This window comes from Rhinatrema bivittatum, chromosome 6, assembly GCF_901001135.1.
Source record: "Rhinatrema bivittatum chromosome 6, aRhiBiv1.1, whole genome shotgun sequence".
In the NCBI taxonomy this organism is placed as follows: Eukaryota; Metazoa; Chordata; class Amphibia; order Gymnophiona; family Rhinatrematidae; genus Rhinatrema; species Rhinatrema bivittatum.
Genome location: NC_042620.1, coordinates 89478082 through 89497705, shown reverse-complemented (window position 1 = coordinate 89497705; position 19624 = coordinate 89478082). Strand labels below are relative to the sequence as shown.

Sequence of the window (19624 nt, the reverse complement as noted above, 5' to 3'; positions counted from 1 at the left end):
AAGACAGTTGCTTATAAAAGAGCTTACAAGACTATCCGCAGCAATAGCATTTGTACAGGAAACCCATCTACGTTGTCGAGATGAACACATAATGACAACCTGGCATTATCCACTTCAATTTTATGCCCCTGCTACGATCCAAAGGCGGAATAGTGGGGTGGGAATCCTCTTTGCGCATACTTTGGCGGTACAAGTCCACGATAATTATTGCAACCCCCAGGGTCGTTTCCTTATCCTAAGGGTCACTATACACAATAGACAAATGGTATTGGTGAATGTTTATTGTTGGCCATCACTGCAAACTGAGACGCTGGGAGAGGTGGCCCAACAATTGGCCCATTTCCCTGGGCATAACCTTGTCACAGCAGGAGACTTTAATGTGGCTTTGTCACCTGACCTAGACACCTCTGCGCGATCTTCTCAAGAGACTGGGAGGGTGAGAAGAGCCCTGAAATGTTTCATGGCCACTTATCAAGTGGTAGATATTTGGCAGCTCCTTTTTCCCTATAGTAGGAACTATTCTTTCTATTCGCACCCCCACAACTCTTATACCAGATTTGACTACTTTCTCATTTCCAAGGACTTAGTGGGGGAGACATCTCAGGCGGACATAGAACCAATCACATGGTCGGACCATGCTCTTATTTGCTGGTTGTTGTCAATGCAGCCTTGGGATACTGGGCGGAAATTTTGGAGATTAAATGATTCCCTTCTGAAGGAGCCTCACATGCAGGACCGAATAGCAGAGGTGATAGAGGAATATTTTTCTATAAAAAGTGTAGATGAGGTCTCATCCATCTCTATCTGGGAGGGAATGAAAGCGGTTTTAAGGGGACATCTTATCAGCATAGCCACCTATCATAAAAAACAAAAAAGGGCTCGAAGGGCAACCTTAATGCGGAAATTGCGATATCTGGAATGGAGACATAAACACCCAGGGTCCTTTCCCATTAGAATAGTAGCCCAAAAAAGAGAAGCACTTGTGGCGTTAGATGCGGCCGAAATAGCTTTCTCCCTGGCTCTTCTTAAGCAGAGATACCTTGAATTTGGGGACAAAAACAGTCGGCTTCTAGCCAGACAGCTCCAGAAAAAAAGAATAATAGAGTTGGTTTATCGCACTAAACATAAGACAGGCACAATGCTTTTACAACAGCCAGAGATAAGGACAAGATTTCAGGAGTATTATGAGGAGTTATATTGGCTGGGGATGACCCCATCCGATGAGGACATTTCTGCCTTTTTAGCAACTATCCCCCTGCCAGAGTTATCCCCAACTGACCAGGCCTGCATGGGAAAACCTATCTCCCCCTTTGAAGTTGATTGGGCAATTAAGGACTTAAAATCTGGAAAATTCCCCAGACTGGATGGGTTCACACCCCTCTTTTACAAAAAATATAGAACCCAACTACGGGTCCCTTAGCAGCTATGTTTAATAAGCTACAAGAGGGGGCCCCACTCCTCCCGTATGGGAATGTCACGGGTATCACTATCATACCCAGTTGTGCCTCATATAGGCCTATTTCCCTCATCAATACTGATTTGAAAATTTTGGCCAAAGTTTTGGTGCTTCGGTTACGAGGCTTAATAGGGCAACTCATACACGCTGACCAAGCTGGCTTTATGCCTGGAAGAGCCACATCAGATAATATAAGGAAATTAATCGATTTAATATATATTGCTAACTCGGTGCACTCCCACAGTGTTTGATGCTGGACGCCGAGAAAGCGTTTGATAGGGTCTCCTGGCCCTATTTATTTGCAGTTTTGGGCAAAATGGGTCTTGGAGGCTCATTTGCCGTTTGGATACAGGCACTATATAGTGATCCCCTTGTGTGTATAAAAATAGATCATAGTTATACAGCGCCCTTCCCGATACGGCGGGGTACTAGACAGGCCTGCCCGCTAACCCCACTTCTTTTTGCCATCAGCCTAGAACCACTAGCGGAGGCGATTCAAAGAGCTGAGGAGGTACATGGGCTACGATATGAAGGGCAACAGCATAAGATCACTCTTTATGCTGATGATGTTATTCTTTCTCTCTCCATACCCATGGTTTCTCTGCCACGGGTGATGTCTATGATAGAATAATATGGCAGGGTATCGGGATTTAAGATCAACCCCGACAAGTCTGAGATTCTACCAGTACATTTCAATGACAGACTTTTGTGGGTGGGTAAGCGAGAATTTCCATTCAGGTGGACGCCTGGTCCAATAAGATATTTGGGGGTCAACTTAAGTTTAGATCTTTCTCAAATATTAAACAAAACCAAGTGGAAAACCAACAAAAACATATTAAACAAAACCAAGCTAGAGTACTATAGTAAAAAAAAATTCAAAAATTTTCCCACAACCCTAAAACACTATTTGACATCGCTAGCAAACTAATCTCTGATAATAAACCAACCGCAGCTCTCACAAACACCAACTTAAGCCAGGAACTAGCCAACTTCTTCAAACAAAAAATCTGCAAAATTTACAGGAGAACTTCAATATCCTACCACAAACAAAAATCATGCCACACAGTAAAGACTCAGCACCTTGGTCTACCTTTGATCACATCTCCTGCACTGATGTAGAAAATCTAATCAAACCCTAAAACCTGCCAACCACGATCTTGACACAATACCAACTCATACCCTAAAAGAAATTGCACAAACCATTTCACCAACAATATCAAACATCATCAACAAGTCACTGGAAGAAGGAACTCTACCTGACATCCTCAAAGTAGCCACAATTAAACCCATCCTGAAAAAAAAGAATCTAAAACCATCTGAACTCAACAACTACTGACCAATTTCCAACTTATCTTTTCTCGCCAAATTAATCGAAAAAGCAGTTCTCACAGGACAAGCAGGATGGTTGTCCTCACAAAATGGGTGACATCGAGGATGGAGCCCACCACGGAAAACTTCTGTCAAAGTTTAAACAGAACTTTGACTGGCCCCTACTGGGCATGCCCAGCAAGGCACTGACCCTGCAGCCAGCAGGGGTCTCCCTTCAGTCTTCTTTTTTCCGCGCAGCAGTTGCCACGCGGTGAAAGGAGCTCCCTTACCACGTTCCTGACAGGAATTCGGGTACTTTTCTTTCCAAAGAAAATTTGCCCCTCAGGGGTCTCCCTTCAACAAATTTTTGTCACCTTCGCGGAAACCGGTAAGTTTTTTGCCTTTTTTACTCGACTACCGTCGAATTTGGCCCTCGAGGCCTGTTGGCACTTACCGAGCCCGCGACTAAATTTGGCCTTAAGCCATGGCGACGGGGTTCCGTCGATGTCCGGATTGTACCCGGACCTATGTCAATCCACAGACCCCCATAGGGTTTGTGTTTTGTGTTTGGGTAGTGAGCATGATGTCCTGACTTGCACCAAATGTGCCCTAATGACACCTAAGGGTCGCAAAGGCCAGGATGGAGAAGATGGGGCTCCTCTTCCATGCACCCACCCCCAACGCCATCGATAGCATCGACGTCATGGGAGCCGGCACCGTCGAAATTGCACCACCATCGTCAACCCTCCGTGGACCGTCCACCATCGATGACTTCTCGGCCGTCGACTCCTGTCCCCTCCCCGGATGGGCGAGGAGGAGACCGGAAGGACAAGCATCGCCATCGACGGCACAAGTCTGGGCCTGTCGAGGATCCACAGTCATCGACCTCTGAACAGGCCGAACCACCGACTAAGAGGCCTCGATCAGACTTGGCACCGTCCACGTCTCGTTCGCAGGCATCGAGGAAACCCTCACCCTCTCGGGGTGTGGGAGCCGTGATCCCACCGGTTACGGTGGTCCCTCCGGCTCTGCCTCAGGCCTCCCTCTACCGTCGAGCCGGGTATTGTTACCCCTGGTCTCCGGGCTGAACTGGACCGGCTGGTCCAGGAGGCCATCGAGAAAGCGATGCAAAGATTCCAACCTCCATTGGCACCGTCTCCGGCACCGATTCCGGCACCGCCACCGGCATCGACCCCGGCACCGACTCCGCCACCGAGGAAGGAACCGACCACCGAACCTTTGGTGGAAGCGCTGGCACCGCTACTACAACGTATGGAGGCACTTGTACATGCTCTTCCATCGATGATTCCAGTAGCACCGACAGCGCCATCGTCTCCAACTGGATTTTCATCGGCGGGAGAAACACCGTTCCTGATTCCCCCTTCCGGGGTGGTCCCATCGGTGCCTTCTCGTATATCTCCACCGATTTATCCTTGGCTCCATCGGTTCCAAGACCGGCACCGACTCCATCGGCAGCACCGAAACCCTCGATGCCGTTCCCAGTACCGATTGTACCACCGGTTCCTCCAAGGTTTCCTTCGATGCCTTCGGATCCTCAACCAGGTCCATCGGGGCTTCAACCCCCAAGTGATCCCTATGATACCTGGGGTGATGATACATCTTCTGACACAGATTTACCCATCACCACCTTCTCCTACAGAGAGTAGAAAAAGATCTCCTCCAGAGGATCTCTCCTTTATTAATTTGTAAAGGAGATGTCCGAAATTGTACCTTTTCAGCTGCAATCTGAGACCGATGACAGACACCAGATGATGGAACTGCTTCAATTTTTGGACGCTCCAAAAATCATCGCTTCCATCCCCATTCACCAGGTGTTTCTCGATCTCTTAAAGAAAAACTGGGAATCTCCTTCATTTGTATCACCAGTTAACAAGAAGGCTGACTCCACATACCTCGTCCAGTCAGCACCAGGCTTTCAAAAGCCTCAACTGGATCATCGCTCTGTTGTGGTTGAGTCCGCACAAAGAAAGGCCAAGCGTCTAAAGCCACACTCCTCCACTCCGCCGGTCAAGGACAATAAATTCCTGGACAGTGTGGGACGAAAAGTGTACCATGGAGCTATGCTGATTTCTCGCATAGCCTCATATCAACTCTACCTGACGCAATATAACAGAGCCATCCTTAAACAGATGCAAGATTTTGCTGACACATTACCTGACCAATACCAGCCACAGCTTCAGGCCCTTCTTAACAAAGGGTTTGAAGCAGGGAAGCACGAGATCAGAACGGCTTATGACATCTTTGATGCCTCCACAAAGGTTTCAGCTACTGCCATTTCGGCCAGACGTTGGGCTTGGTTAAAGTCATCCAACCTTCGCCCAGAGGTCCAGGATCGTTTAGCGGATTTACCCTGCTTAGGGGACAATTTGTTTGGAGAACAAATTCAGCAAATTGTAGCTGAATTAAAAGATCACCACGAGACGTTAAAACAACTTTCTTCTGTTCCGTCTGAGGTTTCCTCCAAACAACCACTTAAGAAGGACTCTAAGAAGTCGTTCTTTCGGCCACGCCGTTACTACCCTCCATCGGCCAGGCCTCGTCCAGCTCGATCCTCTACTAGGCCTCAGCCGCGTCAGCCTAGGAAACAAAGGCCTACTGTAGCCCCTCCTCCTGGGCCTGCGGCTGGCCTTTGACTCCCCTGTAGGGAACACATGCCAAACCCCTCTTCCAGACATTCCTGTAGGAGGTCGACTGTACCATTTTCTACAACCTTGGTTGCAGATCACCTCAGATCAGTGGGTGCTAACAATTATCGCACAGGGTTACCACCTCAACTTCATAACTCTTCCGGCAGACTCCCCGCCTCTTCAAGCGTGGAGTCTATCCACCCATTTGGCTCAATTACAACAGGAAGTATCTCTTCTTCTGCAATCAAATGCTATAGAACCCGTTCCTCCCTCTCAACGAGGCAAGGGATTCTATTCCAGATACTTCCTAATACCAAAGAAATCAGGGGGACTACGTCCCATTTTGGACCTTCGAGCCCTCAACAAATACCTTCAAAAAGAGAAGTTCAAAATGGTAACCCTAGGCGCGCTGCTCCCTCTGCTACAAAGAGGGGATTGGCTGTGCTCTCTCGACCTCAAGGACATTTATACCCACATTGCGATCACACAATCCCATCGCAAATATCTGCGGTTTCTAGTAGGCCACGACCATTATCAATACCGTGTCCTACCTTTCGGTCTGGCTTCTGCCCCACGAGTCTTTACCAAATGTCTCGTAGTGGTAGCAGCATTCCTAAGGAAGGAAGGTGTCCACGTCTACCCCTACCTGGACGATTGGCTAATCAGGGCCTCCACCCAACAGATAGCTCAATCCTCCCTAAAATTGACAATTCAAACACTCCTTTCCTTAGGGTTTCTTGTCAATTACGAGAAATCTTGCTTAGTCCCGTCTCAAACCTTATCCTTCATTGGGGCAGACTTGGACACCTTACAGGCAAAGGCTTACCTTCCTCTTCAGAGGGTCCACACCCTAATGTCCCTGGCTCGCCAGCTCCAGTCTCAGAACACTGCCACGGCTCGCCAGTTCCTCATTCTCCTAGGGCACATGGCATCCTCGGTTCAAGTCACTCCCATGACCCGACTAGCCATGAGAGTAACACAATGGACTCTACGACACCAATGGATTCAAGCTTTTCAGCCTCTGTCCTCCATAGTCACAGTCACACAAGCGCTGCGCCTATCCTTAACCTGGTGGACGACTCAGGTCAACCTCCTTCAGGGCTTACCTTTTCTTCCACCGGATCCGCAAGTAATCCTAACCACCGACGCTTCTCACATCGGTTGGGGAGCCCATGTGGACGACTTTCAAACCCAAGGGTTATGGTCCAAAGAGGAAGCCGATCACCAGATCAATTTCCTGGAACTTCGAGCAATCCGCTATGCCCTCCGAACTTTCAAAGATCATCTATTTCATCAGATAATCTTAATCCAGACGGACAACCAAGTGGCCATGTGGTACATAAACAAGCAGGGAGGCACAGGCTCCTTCCTTCTGTGTCAGGAAGCTGCGCAGATCTGGGCGGAAGCCCTCTCCCACTACATGTACCTCAGGGCCACTTACCTGCCGGGAGTAGACAATGTATTGGCAGACCAGCTGAGCCGTGTCTTCCAACCACACGAGTGGTCACTCGATCCTCTGGTAGCGACCCTCTCTGTTTCACAAGTGGGGTTCTCCCCGCATAGACCTCTTTGCGTCCCTCAGAACCACAAAGTGGACGTTTACTGCTCTCTCATTCGGAGCCAGCACTCTTGGCCGAAAGATGCATTCTCCCCTCAAGTGGACAACCGGTCTGCTCTATGCATTCCCTCCACTCCCTCTTGTGTCAAAGACTCTCGTGAAGCTACGCCAGGACGGAGGAACCATGATCCTGATAGCACCTTACTGGCCACGCCAAGTATGGTTTCCAATACTCCAGGATCTCTCCATCCGCAGGCACATTCCTCTGGGAAAGGACCCGCATCTGCTCACTCAAAACGACGGATGCCTCCTCCATCCCAACCTCCAAGCCTTGTCCCTGACGGCATGGATGTTGAAAGGTTAGTCCTTCAACCATTTAACCTTTCAGATTCCGTTTCTCGGGTCCTGATAGCTTCACGAAAGCCTTCCACAAGAAAGTCTTACTCATACAAATGGAAAAGGTACACATCATGGTACACTTCTCAGTCCCTTGATCCCCTTTCCTGTCCAATCTCCAAATTCTTGGACTATTTATGGCATCTCTCTGAATCAGGTCTTAAAACCTCTTCTATCAGAATGCATGTCAGTGTGGTAGCCGCCTTCCATAAGGGTATTGGGGGGTAATCCTATTTCAGTACAACCCCTAGTAACACGCTTTCTTAAGGGCTTACTCCATCTAAAGCCGCCCTTGCGTCCTCCGGCCCCATCCTGGGACCTTAACCTGGTTCTTGGTCGTCTTATGAAACCTCCTTTCGAACCTCTGCACTCCTGTGACTTTAAATATCTCACTTGGAAAGTGTTATTCCTTTTGGCTATTACTTCAGCTCGCAGGGTTAGTGAATTACAGGCCCTAGTTACCTATCCGCCTTACACTAAGCTCCTGCAGGACCGGGCGGTACTCCGCACTCACCCTAAATTTTTGCCTAAGGTAGTTTCGGAGTTTCATATCAATCAATCTATCGTACTACCTATCTTTTTTCCCAGGCCCCCACTCCAACTCTGGAGAGCAGACCCTGCATACCCTAGACTGTAAACGGGCTCTAGCTTTTTACCTAGACCGTACAGTTTCTCACAGGAAGAGCACTCAATTATTCGTCTCTTTCCATCCTAACAAGTTAGGACAACCTGTGGGTAAGCAGGCTCTTTCTTCCTGGTTGGCGGACTGCATTTCTTTTTGCTATGAGCAAGCTGGCATTCCTTTTCAAGACCGTGTTAAAGCACACTCTGTGAGGGCCATGGCGACTTCAGTAGCACACCTTCGATCGGTGCCGCTTCCTGACATCTGCAAGGCTGCAACCTGGAGTTCCCTTCATACCTTTGCAGCCCACTATTGTTTGGACAAAGCTGGAAGACAGGACTCCATCTTCGGCCAATCTGTCTTGCGTAACCTTTTTCCAACCTGATGTACCAACACCCTTCCACCTACCCGGTAGGGTGCGGATGCCCTTTCCCAAATTTCTCCTCAGTTGTTGTGCCTGCTGCACACCGTTGGGTACATTTGGTGCAAGTCGGGACATCCTCAGCTCGGTACTCACCCATTTGTGAGGACAACCATCCTGCTTGTCCTGTGAGAAAGCAAATGTTGCTTACCTGATGTAAACAGGTGTTCTCACAGGACAGCAGGATGTTAGTCCTCACGAAACCCGCCCGCCTCCCCGCGGTGTTGGGTTCGTTTTATTTTTACTTTCTAGGCACTGCCTGTAGCTTGAAATCAGACTGAAGGGAGACCCCTGCTGGCTGCAGGGTCATTGCCTTGCTGGGCATGCCCAGTAGGGGCCAGTCAAAGTTCTGTTTAAACTTTGACAGAAGTTTTCCGTGGTGGGCTCCATCCTCGAAGTCACCCATTTGTGAGGACTAACATCCTGCTGTCCTGTGAGAACACCTGTTACATCAGGTAAGCAACATTTGCTTTCTCAAACAACTGAATCAGCATCTAGAAATGAATGATGTCCTCTTCCCTACACAACACGGATTCTGAAAAAATTTCAGTACCGAGACCCTACTCCTCATCCTCTCGGATACAATTCTAAGGGGCTTCGACAAAGGCCAAAGCTTCCTCCTTATCCTACTTGACCTATCAGCAGCCTTTGACACTGTTGACCACAAAAACCTAATCAGTAGACTTTCTGATATAGGCCTCACAGATACTACTCTGAGATGGTTCAAATCCTTCCTAAGCAATCAATCTTTTCAAGTAAACATCAACAACACCAAATCAGAACCAACCATACTAGAAACAGGAGTCCCGCAGGAATCAGCTCTGTCAGCTATACTGTTCAACATCTACCTCATACCTCTCTGCCAACTCCTCTTAAGCGTCAACATTACTTACTTTATGTATGCTGACGACATTCAACTCTTAATTCCAGTCACTGACACACTTGAAAAAACCCTCAAAATATCAACAAATTACCTAAACTCCATCAAACAACTCCTAAACAACATGAAACTCTGCCTAAACATGGATAAAACAGAATACATCCTACTAGAACGGAAATCCACAGTAAACTTAATGTCGAAAAACAACATCAGTGACAATTCTATCGTCAAACTAAATGACAAAGTGAAATATTTCGGGATCTGGATAGACCCTGAACTCAATTTCAAAAAGCAAATCTCCATGAAGATAAAAGAAGGCTTCAACAAACTTCTTGTCCTAAAACGTCTAAAACCCCTACTAATTCCCCAAGACTTTAGAACCATTCTTCAATCATTAATATTCACAAGTCTCAATTACTGTAACTCAATTCTACTAGGCCTTCCCAAATCGACCTTGTGACCACTCCAAATTCTACAGAATGCAACTGCAAGAATATTAACCAGCCAGAAGAAAACAGAGCACATCAAACAGACACTAAAAGCTCTGCACTGGCTACCCATTGAAAAACGAATTGAGTTTAAAGTTCTTACCATACTACACAAGTCAATTTATGGAAAGGAAATAAACTGGCTAAATGACACAATCCAATTACACATCCCTAAAAACAACACGAGATCATCCAACAAAGCTTTACTAGCAATTCCCACATCCAACTCCACCAGACTTATCTCAGTATGGGACAGAGTGTTCACTCTAGCTGGACCATGCATATGGAATACCCTACCAGAAAACTTACGGAAACAAGGCAACATAAAACTATTCAGAAAGCTCCTAAAATCCTGGCTCTTCGAACAAACATACAGAGACGGCATAGGATAATTTTCTACTCTCCAAATACTGTCACAGTTCCTCCGTCTCCAACCCCTTTCCTAAAAATGGACTTCCCCACTCAACGCACCTGGAGCCAAGACCTTTTACAAATTATTGAAGCATCCCCAACTCTCACCAATGCATGCATTGTCCTAGAATCTTTATCCCTAAAGCTGTTTCCAACAACCTTATATTATCCAATATTTTTTGCCATATGCGTTCACCCTTAGTTTACCATCCTCTTCCTTCCCTTACCTCCCTTTACCACCCTCCCACATACCGCCCGTATTTCCAGCATTTCAAAGCAAGCCCATGTAAATATGCTATTATCATGGACAAAGTTCCTGACCTAATCATCTGTTCAAGATTTTCCTGTTAAAATGTAACCAGTTTTTACCCTGTTTGATGTAAACTGTTGTTATCACTGTAAACCGTTGTGAAGGCTTGCTCCAAACAATGGTATATAAAAACCGACAAATAAATAAATAAATTGTGTGACAGAATTATAGACCCCTAATCCGCGCCTTGATGGGAGAACTAGATAGGTGGGAACAGTTACCTTTTTCTTGGTTTGGCCGGATCACGGCGATCAAAATTAATCTCCTGCCTAAACTGGGCTATCTTTTTCAAGTTCTGCCATGTCCTTATCCGGCAGGAGACCTAAGACCACTCTTTGCATTTGTTTGGCGCAGACGACCTCCGAAGGTATCTAGACAGTTGGGGGACTGGGTTTGCCCTCTTTCATCCATATTATGTGGCCTCACAAATGAAGTTTGTTATCGAAAGCCTCGACTTACAATCCCCTAAACAGTGGGTTGAGATCGAACTGGTATTAGTTGGGGGAACCCCACTTCACGCTCTGTACTGGCCTATGACCTGCACTCCACAGGACCTGAATTCATTTTCCAGTGAGCATTCAAACTACCTTAATGGTCTGGAAAAATGGAAATCTAAATTAATTGGCACTAAACAATATTCTGCTATGTCCCATATATGCTATCTTAGGGATTTTCCCGAGGTCACAGAAACCTAGCTTTTCGACAGTGGGAAGCCCAGGGGTTAACCCACTTGGGTCAATTATGGAGTCAAGGGATGATCACCTTTTGAGACTTACAGAATACGTTTCACCTACCAAATACGGGTTTTTTAGCTTATGCACAAATTCGGCACTTTCTGGGTACTTTGGGACCGCATCAGGACTTACAAGGCCCATGTTCATTGTTTGAAGGGTACTGTATGTTGGCGGGTCGTCTTCAGAAGGGAATCTCTAAGATATATCAATTGCTGTTACACAGCGTAGAAGGGCGAGAGGCCCACTTGGCGGCATGGGAACGGGATTTGGGAACACAGTGGGGTAGAGATAATTGGGAGGAGTGCTTTGGGACACTGGAATGGTTCTCGATGTCCACATCAATGATGGAAAATCGTTACAAACTTTTATATAGATGGCACTACTCCCCAGCGAGAGTGGCACAGTGGCTTCCAGGCCGGTCCCCTCTCTGTTGGAGGAAATGTTCCCAGATCAGGACGTTTTGGCATATGTGGTGGCAATGCCCCAAAATACAGGGGTTCTGGAGTGCCTGCCAACAAATAGTGGAAGGAGTGTGGGGGGTTTGGATTCCTTTGCGGGCAGAATATTGGCTACTAGGGCTCTAGTCCCCAGAAGTAGAGGAAGATGAAACTCAAAAAATGTTACTATTCCTCATGACCGCTGCTAGATTGCTGATTGCTGCCCAGTGGAAACTCTCAGATCTGCCATCTTTAAAACAGTTATACATTAAACTGTGACAAATACATTACATGAAGAAATTAACAGCCCTTAGATGAGACACCCTACCCAAATTTTATAGAATGTGGTCTCCATTGATTCGCTACATAGTACGGATGGAAGGGCCCACCTGAGCCCAGCGATCCAGGAGGGTAGAGTGGGTGGATGGTGGTGTGGCGGAGACATCCTGAGCTTTTGGTGAGCCAACACTCATTTAGTGGGTACCAGCAAAGGTTGATCAACTTGGGAAAGAAAGCATTAGCAAATGTACGGAAGGTGGGGGTGGAAACTGTGAGATGTGAGGATTCATTCCGCCAGTCATATAGACAGTCACGGTCTAGTAGTTACTGCCTAATGTTTATTGCAAACTAGGATAACCTTGGTATTTATACCACTGGTATTCCTATGTTGTACTGAAATATTGATGTTATTGTTCTTAACTGTACTCTTGTATTATTATTGATGAATTTTGTTATCATGCCTACTATACTGTTCAATAAATATTTTAAATAATAAAAAAAAACAAAAACCATTTCTGAATTCAAGAAAGCTTGGGATAAATACAGGAGATCTCTAAGGAAGTGATGAGTTATAATGCTAAATTAATTGGATGTATGGACAGACTGGATGGGCCATCCGGTTTTCTTTCTGCCATCATGTTTCTTTGTTAAGAAAAAGTTCTCTTAGCTGAAATTGTTAAACTGTAGGAGAGCAATTTTAAAAGCAGTTTATGCAAGTAAAAAGTGTTACTGACTTTGGGACCTATTTACTAAAGGTTCTCTCCCATTTTGTGTCTATGGGAAAAATGCTTAGTAAATAGGCTCCTTAAATTGGCTGTCAGAACATTGCCTTCCCTCAATGCGACTAACAGTCTACATGATTAACAATACATGTACTTTTAGCCTCACTGAGAGGAAGTGTTCCCGGGGCTATGTTTAGGTTGTGAGATGAAAAATACACATCTTCTCTCGGCTAACAAGCAAAAGGTAGATATGTTTCCACACTCTTTGGGTGGCAATCCTGGAGCACTTACAAATGGCTTTTATAAGCAGGCAGAAAGCAGGAACAAACATTAGCTTGGCCTGCAGAGGCTCATGTAAGGATAATTTGGCATATACTCCAAAGTCAGCGTATTAAGGCTGGGCTGAGTGGAGAGCTCTAGCTAGAAGCTTCACTCCTTTGTTATTTAGATACCTTTAAGGCTACTTCTTATGACTTTCATCAGATCTGCATGCATATGATCCAAAAGTCAATATTGTGATTGAATATTACCCCAAGCCACTGGCATTGGGTTTCCAAAACTGCTTCTTCCTAGCTGCTATGTGCGCACAGATTTCACGTGGATGACGACGCATGCTGGAAGACAACTAGTCAACTGAAATGAGTCTCTTGACTAAACACAAAGGCCACAAACCTCAGCGAGTTTGTTTCTGGCTTGTTCCAGCTAAATTATGAAGTGAAGACAGATTGTTCTATATAAAGAACAAGAGCAGGTTTCATCTCAGTGCAGTCTCAGACTAAAGAGATCAAAAAGAGAAATTTGCAGACAAAAACTGAACTGGAAATCGAAAACAAGTCGTACTCTGTATGCAATACAACAATGCAAAAATAGAATCATCACCATTCTTCATAAAACAGTAAATGAAATAAATCTTAATCGTACACCATGGTAATAAAAAGAATAGCATCCAATAATTATATTCATAAAAATTTTTTACAATTTGCCAAAAGCAAAATATTACAAAATAGCAGACACAAAATAATACCGTAAAGGATTAAAATAAAATATATTCTCTGCTCTCCATACCTGGGAACTAGGGATTTCCAGATGGCCCAAGATTGTCGTGGATTAGATTACTTTATTATCTCTGTTATTATTACTATGTATTTATGATGCAATCTATTTTCATTTTTACTTATTTTTATCTGTTTTATTTTGTAAAGCATTGTAATTGCCCACAGAACAACGATATATAAATAAATAAGATGAAGGGGGTTCTCTCTCTCTCTCTATCATGCTTTCTCTCTCTAACATGCTCTCTCCCCCCTTACACAAATGCCCTCTTTCTCGCTCTCTCTTACATCTACGGCAGGATGGGCTTTGCCCTGGCCCCTCTGAGTCTTCCCTGATCATAACAGGATGGACTCTGGTGCTGCCTGTCTGGCATTTGTCTTCCAGGGTTGCGGTCCTGGGGTCTTCCCTTGCCACAGCAGGATGGGCTGTGCTGTGGTCTGCCATCTCTCCAGCGCCACCGTATGGATTCGGCCAAATTTTAAACGGCCTGCACGCATAAAACCCAGGGTTTATGTGCATGCCCGGGCCTTGCTCGCATTTTGAAACAGGCCCAGCCAAGCGCGTAAACCCAAGTACATGCATGGGGTGTGCCAGGGGGCAGGGTCTGGGAGGGGCAGGGGTGGGCCGGGACAGCGCTATTGTACAATGTGCTGGGGAAGCACATACCGGCAGCCAGCCGGCACGTGTAAGTTGCTTCTGCTCCAGAGGAGCAGTAAGTGTAAAAAAAATTTTAAAAATCGGGGCAGCTAGATAGGCATTAGGGGTTGGGGTGGTGAGGGGTAATGGAAGGAACATGGGGTAGGGAAGTTCCCTCCCAGTCTGCTCTTTAATTGGAGTGGACTGGGAGGGAACTGAGGGAGGCCTGATTGCGTTGCCGCGCATACTCTTGCAAAATTCGGGCGCCCCCCCCCCTGCACGTGCGGATTATAAAATCTGGCGTGGGATTATAAAATCCGCATGTCCATGTGCATGTGTGCACCTTTTGAAATCTACCCCATTGTGTTCCTCCTCAAAGTGATGGTGGCAGGGGTGGAACGTGATCCGCATGGCATCTCTGGTGAAAGAACACTATCTGCACAATGGTGCTGAAGACATGGCAGACCACAACAGAGCCCATCCTGTTGCTATTCTTTGAAGTCCCCAGGACTACATCAGAGCCCATCCCAACATGGCTTAAGAAGACCCAGAGGCACAGTGAGGCCACAACAGGGCCCATTCCACCGCAGCCTGGGAAAGGACACCAATGCCAGACGGGGCCCGCACTGGAGCCCACCCTGCTGTGGTCCAGGAACATCCAGAGGTCCGATGGGACCATAGCAGTTCATCTAGCCACGGCCCAAGAAGACTGAGGACAGGTGGGAACCTCAAAGAAAAGGCATGTATGTTTTGAGAGAGCATGTTCCTTTTATTGAGCGGTGTGTGTGTGTGTGTGTGTGTGAAAGAGAGAGAAACCACCCTCCCTCCTCTTCTTCTGCTAACCTGCTACAATCTTGGGCCATCTGGAAATCAAACGTTCCCAGGTATGGAGAGCGGATGGATTTTAAAAAAATGTTTAAATTATTGGGTGTTAGTTGTTGTCTGCTGTTTTGAAATATTTTATTTATTTGACCTCAAAGACTCATCCTGCTGTGATCCGGGAAGATGTGATACTTCCCCTATAATTTTGTCCTTTGAGATGACTGCCTCACCCTGCCTTATTTTAGAACCGTCCCAAGTCTTACTGTTTTAGCCTATACCACAGGCTCTAGAAGAGAGCTTCGTGCCTCCTCCACCCTTTCCATGTAAAACATATTTTCTAATGTTGTTCCAGAGTCTACCTCTTTGGAGCCTCATATCTAGAATTTATCTTCCATTGAAAATAACGTACCTCCTGTGCATCAATAATACATTTTAGATATTTGAATATCTCTATCATATCTGTCCTCTAGTGTTTACATATTTAGGTCATGAATTCTCATCTCATAGGGCTTTTGATGCAGACCCAGCTCTATTTTGATAGTCTGCCTCTGAACCACCACCACTTTGTCCCTTCCAAAGGTATTACCCACAAAATTGGATACAGAGTGCAAGGTGAGGTCTCTCTAATGACTTGTAAACTGGTATAATTACTTCCTTTTTTTTTCTACCGATTATGCCTATCCCTGTGCCACCCTAGCTTTCTTCTGGTTCCAGCCACCACCTTGTAACACTGTTTTCCTAACTTGAAATCATTTTTATGAGACTATCCTCAGCGGTATTATATGACCATTACAATTGTGGTCATCTTCCTCGGTCACCTCTAAGATCCACCCAAGCTCTGCTGCCCCCATTGAATAATAGACTTGAATACTAGTCTCCTGAGTGCCCAGAGGAGCATGTCATCCTATAAGGGTTCTGATGCATTAAACCTTAGGCCAAAAACAAAGTGCCAAGAAATTGTCCTTTCAGTATAATATCAAAGAACTTGTGCATTATGCAGTAAGGAGAATTGCAGAACAGTTTTATTCTAGTGCATGATAGAAATACCTTCCACATACATCAGTTCAAAACCAGGTTGTCACAAATAAATGGATCTAACCTGGGAAGTATTTCAGGATCACACACAACTTATTATAAAATAAAATTACTTTTTAATATTTTGTGTGTATTGAGCTATTTCAGTTGAAATCTGTACCTAAGACACACTGAGATATTAAACATTGTCATAACTGCCCTGCTGTTGGTAATCAATGGCTGCTGAAGGTCAGAGGATTTTGATATATAGTCAACTGATGGTATCCAACACATAGCAATTCTTTTTATTTTCAGACATCATGAAAACATAATTTTATCTTGTGTATCACACTATTTCATGGTATCTGAAAATTTTCAACTACTTTGGACTTGATTTAAATTATACTTTATTTTTGTTTGTTTAGATATATCTAGTTCATCTGTTCTAGATGGCTTCAGCTGTGGCATGTTAAATGCTGACTTGGGTCAATGGCAGCAATACCCCTGTGAAAGTGCATTTCCATACATATGCAAGAAGCAACCAAATGAAACAAAATCAGAATTACCAGGTATTTGTCTGTCTATATTACTAACAGATTATCCTTTTTTGGCATGGATGTGTTATTGATACTAATAAGAGCTTATGCCTGGTATGACCTCCGAAGAAGAGCTTATTTATGCATTAGCTGATTATCATCATCAGTTTGGGGACAGAAACATTAAGTGTATTCTGTTTAATTGATCCTCGGCAGAGCTTCAGGAGGATGGTGTCCCCTCACTCCCAAGTTTGCCAGATGCACTAGCTCTGAAGAACTTTGACTTGTCCAGCAGCTTGTGTGTTGATCCTGGCCAGTGTTAAGTTAGCAAACCTACTTGCCCTTCTAGTGTGTTATTGACCACTCAATATGAGCAGCTATCCAATTCTCATTCTGTTTGTTTGATGAGATTTGACATCACAAACCCCCCAGCCAGGAACCCAGATGAGCACCGGGTAGCCATGCAAAACCCTCTAAATTCTCTACCATTTTATGAGTGTATAGAGCTGCCTAAATCACTTCTGGATAGGAATGAAGCTCTAGCTATATGATTGTTAGTCTCAGAAGTTTTTCAAAGTATCAGCTTATTTTAAATACATCTGACTGACTTTTTCATGAAATAGCCAAGTTTGTATAACAAAACAGGAGAGAAATTTAGTTAACTATTGAGCAATGCTTTAAAAAAAATCTGTTCATCATTTACTAGGAATCTTACCAATATTGAATTCATTTTAAAGAGAAAATGGATTTTATATACAGTACTTAACCAGCATGCAGGAAGAAAGGGAAGAGAGATATCTTAACTGTTTAGATCAGTAATACCATACAGCGGGAGTCTGAACCCACTGTAGAGTCTTGGCAGATTTACTGGTGGGTAATAAGGTGAAGCATCATTGTGGTCTCAAACACGAAAGCTGAAGGAAAACATTTTCTAAATTTTAAACCTACAGCATCAGGCTTTATAAAATCAATGCAGTTATTTCAAAATCTATATTTTTTAATTAGTGTAAAAGAGGTAAAGTTATAAACATACACACTACACTTTTTACTATAACAGAAAATAAAGGGGTAGATTTTGAAAGGTGCGCGCGCTTTCTGGCACGTACATGTGAACACGGCGCTTTTTATAACGTGTGTGCCGGCGCGGCACATGTTATAAAATTGTTGGGCCCGCACGCATATGCGTGACGGATTTTTGTAATCTATGATCGCAAGGGGGGAACATTAATGCCGGCCTTCCTAGTTCCCTCCCAATCCGCTCCAATTAAGGAGCGAACTTCCCTACCCTAACCTCCTTTCTCCTTCCCCTCTCCTCCTCAACCCCTAAATCCAATTTTTTTTTGTTACCTTTGTTGATCAACTTACTTCAGTCGGGAGCTGAAGTAAGTTGCATGCGCTGGCAGAGCGAACAATGATGCTGTCCCGGCCTGGCCCACCCCTTCCAAGAGGCCCAGCACTTGAACATGTACTGGCATTTACGTGCTGGCTGAGCCTCTTGGAAGATTCACCCAGCATGCGTAAGGCCGGCCACGCATGCAAAGGCCGAAATTTACGTGCTCTGGGCATTTAAAATCTGCCCGAAAGATTTTAAGTAGATGTGCCAAATGCTTAGTCTTACTGCTACTTAAAAGAGCAACAATGACAAGAGAGAGAGAGAAGAGAAGACTGGTGGGTATGAAGATATGCAAATGGAAAAGACCAGGAAAGGAGGAGTACTTTGTAGGCTGTGAGCACAGCTCTTCATAGTCTAGTTAATGAAGTTCTAGACTTGCCAGTGCTAATAATGGATGCAGATCTGGATAGTGTGGCTGTCAGAGGAACTTGGTTCCATGACTGGGATATAGCCTTACCAAATTTATAATCTGTTCAGGAAAGGACAGGATAGGCAGAAAAAGGAAATGAGGTAATGTCAAACCAACAGAAATGCAGGGGATATAGGGAAAGTAGAGGTAATCTCTGTAATCTTTGAGCCAATCAGCCAAGGAGAGGGACATTTTGAGTTACCTTGAAAAGAGGGAGATGGCACTTTCATCTCTACTGGAGTGACCTGCTGACCTCCAGCATAAACAGAAGGGTTGGATAATGATCTAATCAAAGACAAACGTAAGATTGCAGCAAAGAGGGAAACTGTTGCTGATGGGAGGTTTTAATCTGCCAGATGTTTATTGGACCTCCCAATCTGTAGAAGCTGATAGATGAAGAGAAATCGAAAACTCCCCATCAAAGGGCTTTTTCTCAGGCAAATAGCATTGGAACCCACAAAGGAGATGACAGTGGTTGGTCCCGGTGCTTTACCAATGGGGAGAAGAAGCATTGCTCATGTCCAGGAAGGCGGGTCACCTGAGTTCCATTGATCATCAGATGATATGGTTTAATATAAGTGATAAAGTAAAGAGGGTTCTTACAAATGTCAAAATCCTGGATTTCACAGAGACAGCCTTTTACAAAATTGCCCATCCAATATGCACGTCAGCTGCAGATGTTTACTAAGACTGAGCAGAGGCGCTCGGCGGGGGAGACAAAGTTTGCGCTTGTATGCATACTTTTTGAAAATTCAAATGTGTGCTCATAAACTTCCCCAAAAAAGTTATACACCTCAAAAAGCAGGTGTGAGTGTGTGCAGGCAAAATTTGGTGGGGATAATTTTCGAAGTTGACTTATGCACAATAAGTCCACTTTGAAAACTTTTGTAACTTACACGTGTTATTTACCGCATAATTTAGGCAGGGTATCACAATATTACTCCTATATAGTAGCAGAATAGATGCCCACACCATTGTGGATTGCAGGGTCTATGTGGAATTAGCAAAACTGAAAGTAAATAAGCTGTGGAGAACAGGATATTAAGATAATTCGTAGGTTTTGTGGGTCTGATGAAAGATCTGTTCAATAG

At 44.9% G+C, this 19624-nt stretch overlaps 1 protein-coding gene across 1 annotated transcript in view; it reads left to right on the top strand.

Annotated features, from left to right (window-relative positions):
* LY75 (lymphocyte antigen 75) overlaps nt 1–19624 on the top strand; it is a 397255-nt gene that overhangs the window by 117526 nt on the left and 260105 nt on the right. The window contains exon 6 of the mRNA XM_029605582.1: nt 16621–16764. Within this exon, the coding sequence (XP_029461442.1) occupies nt 16621–16764 (144 nt within the window). The remainder of the gene's footprint in view (nt 1–16620; nt 16765–19624) is intronic.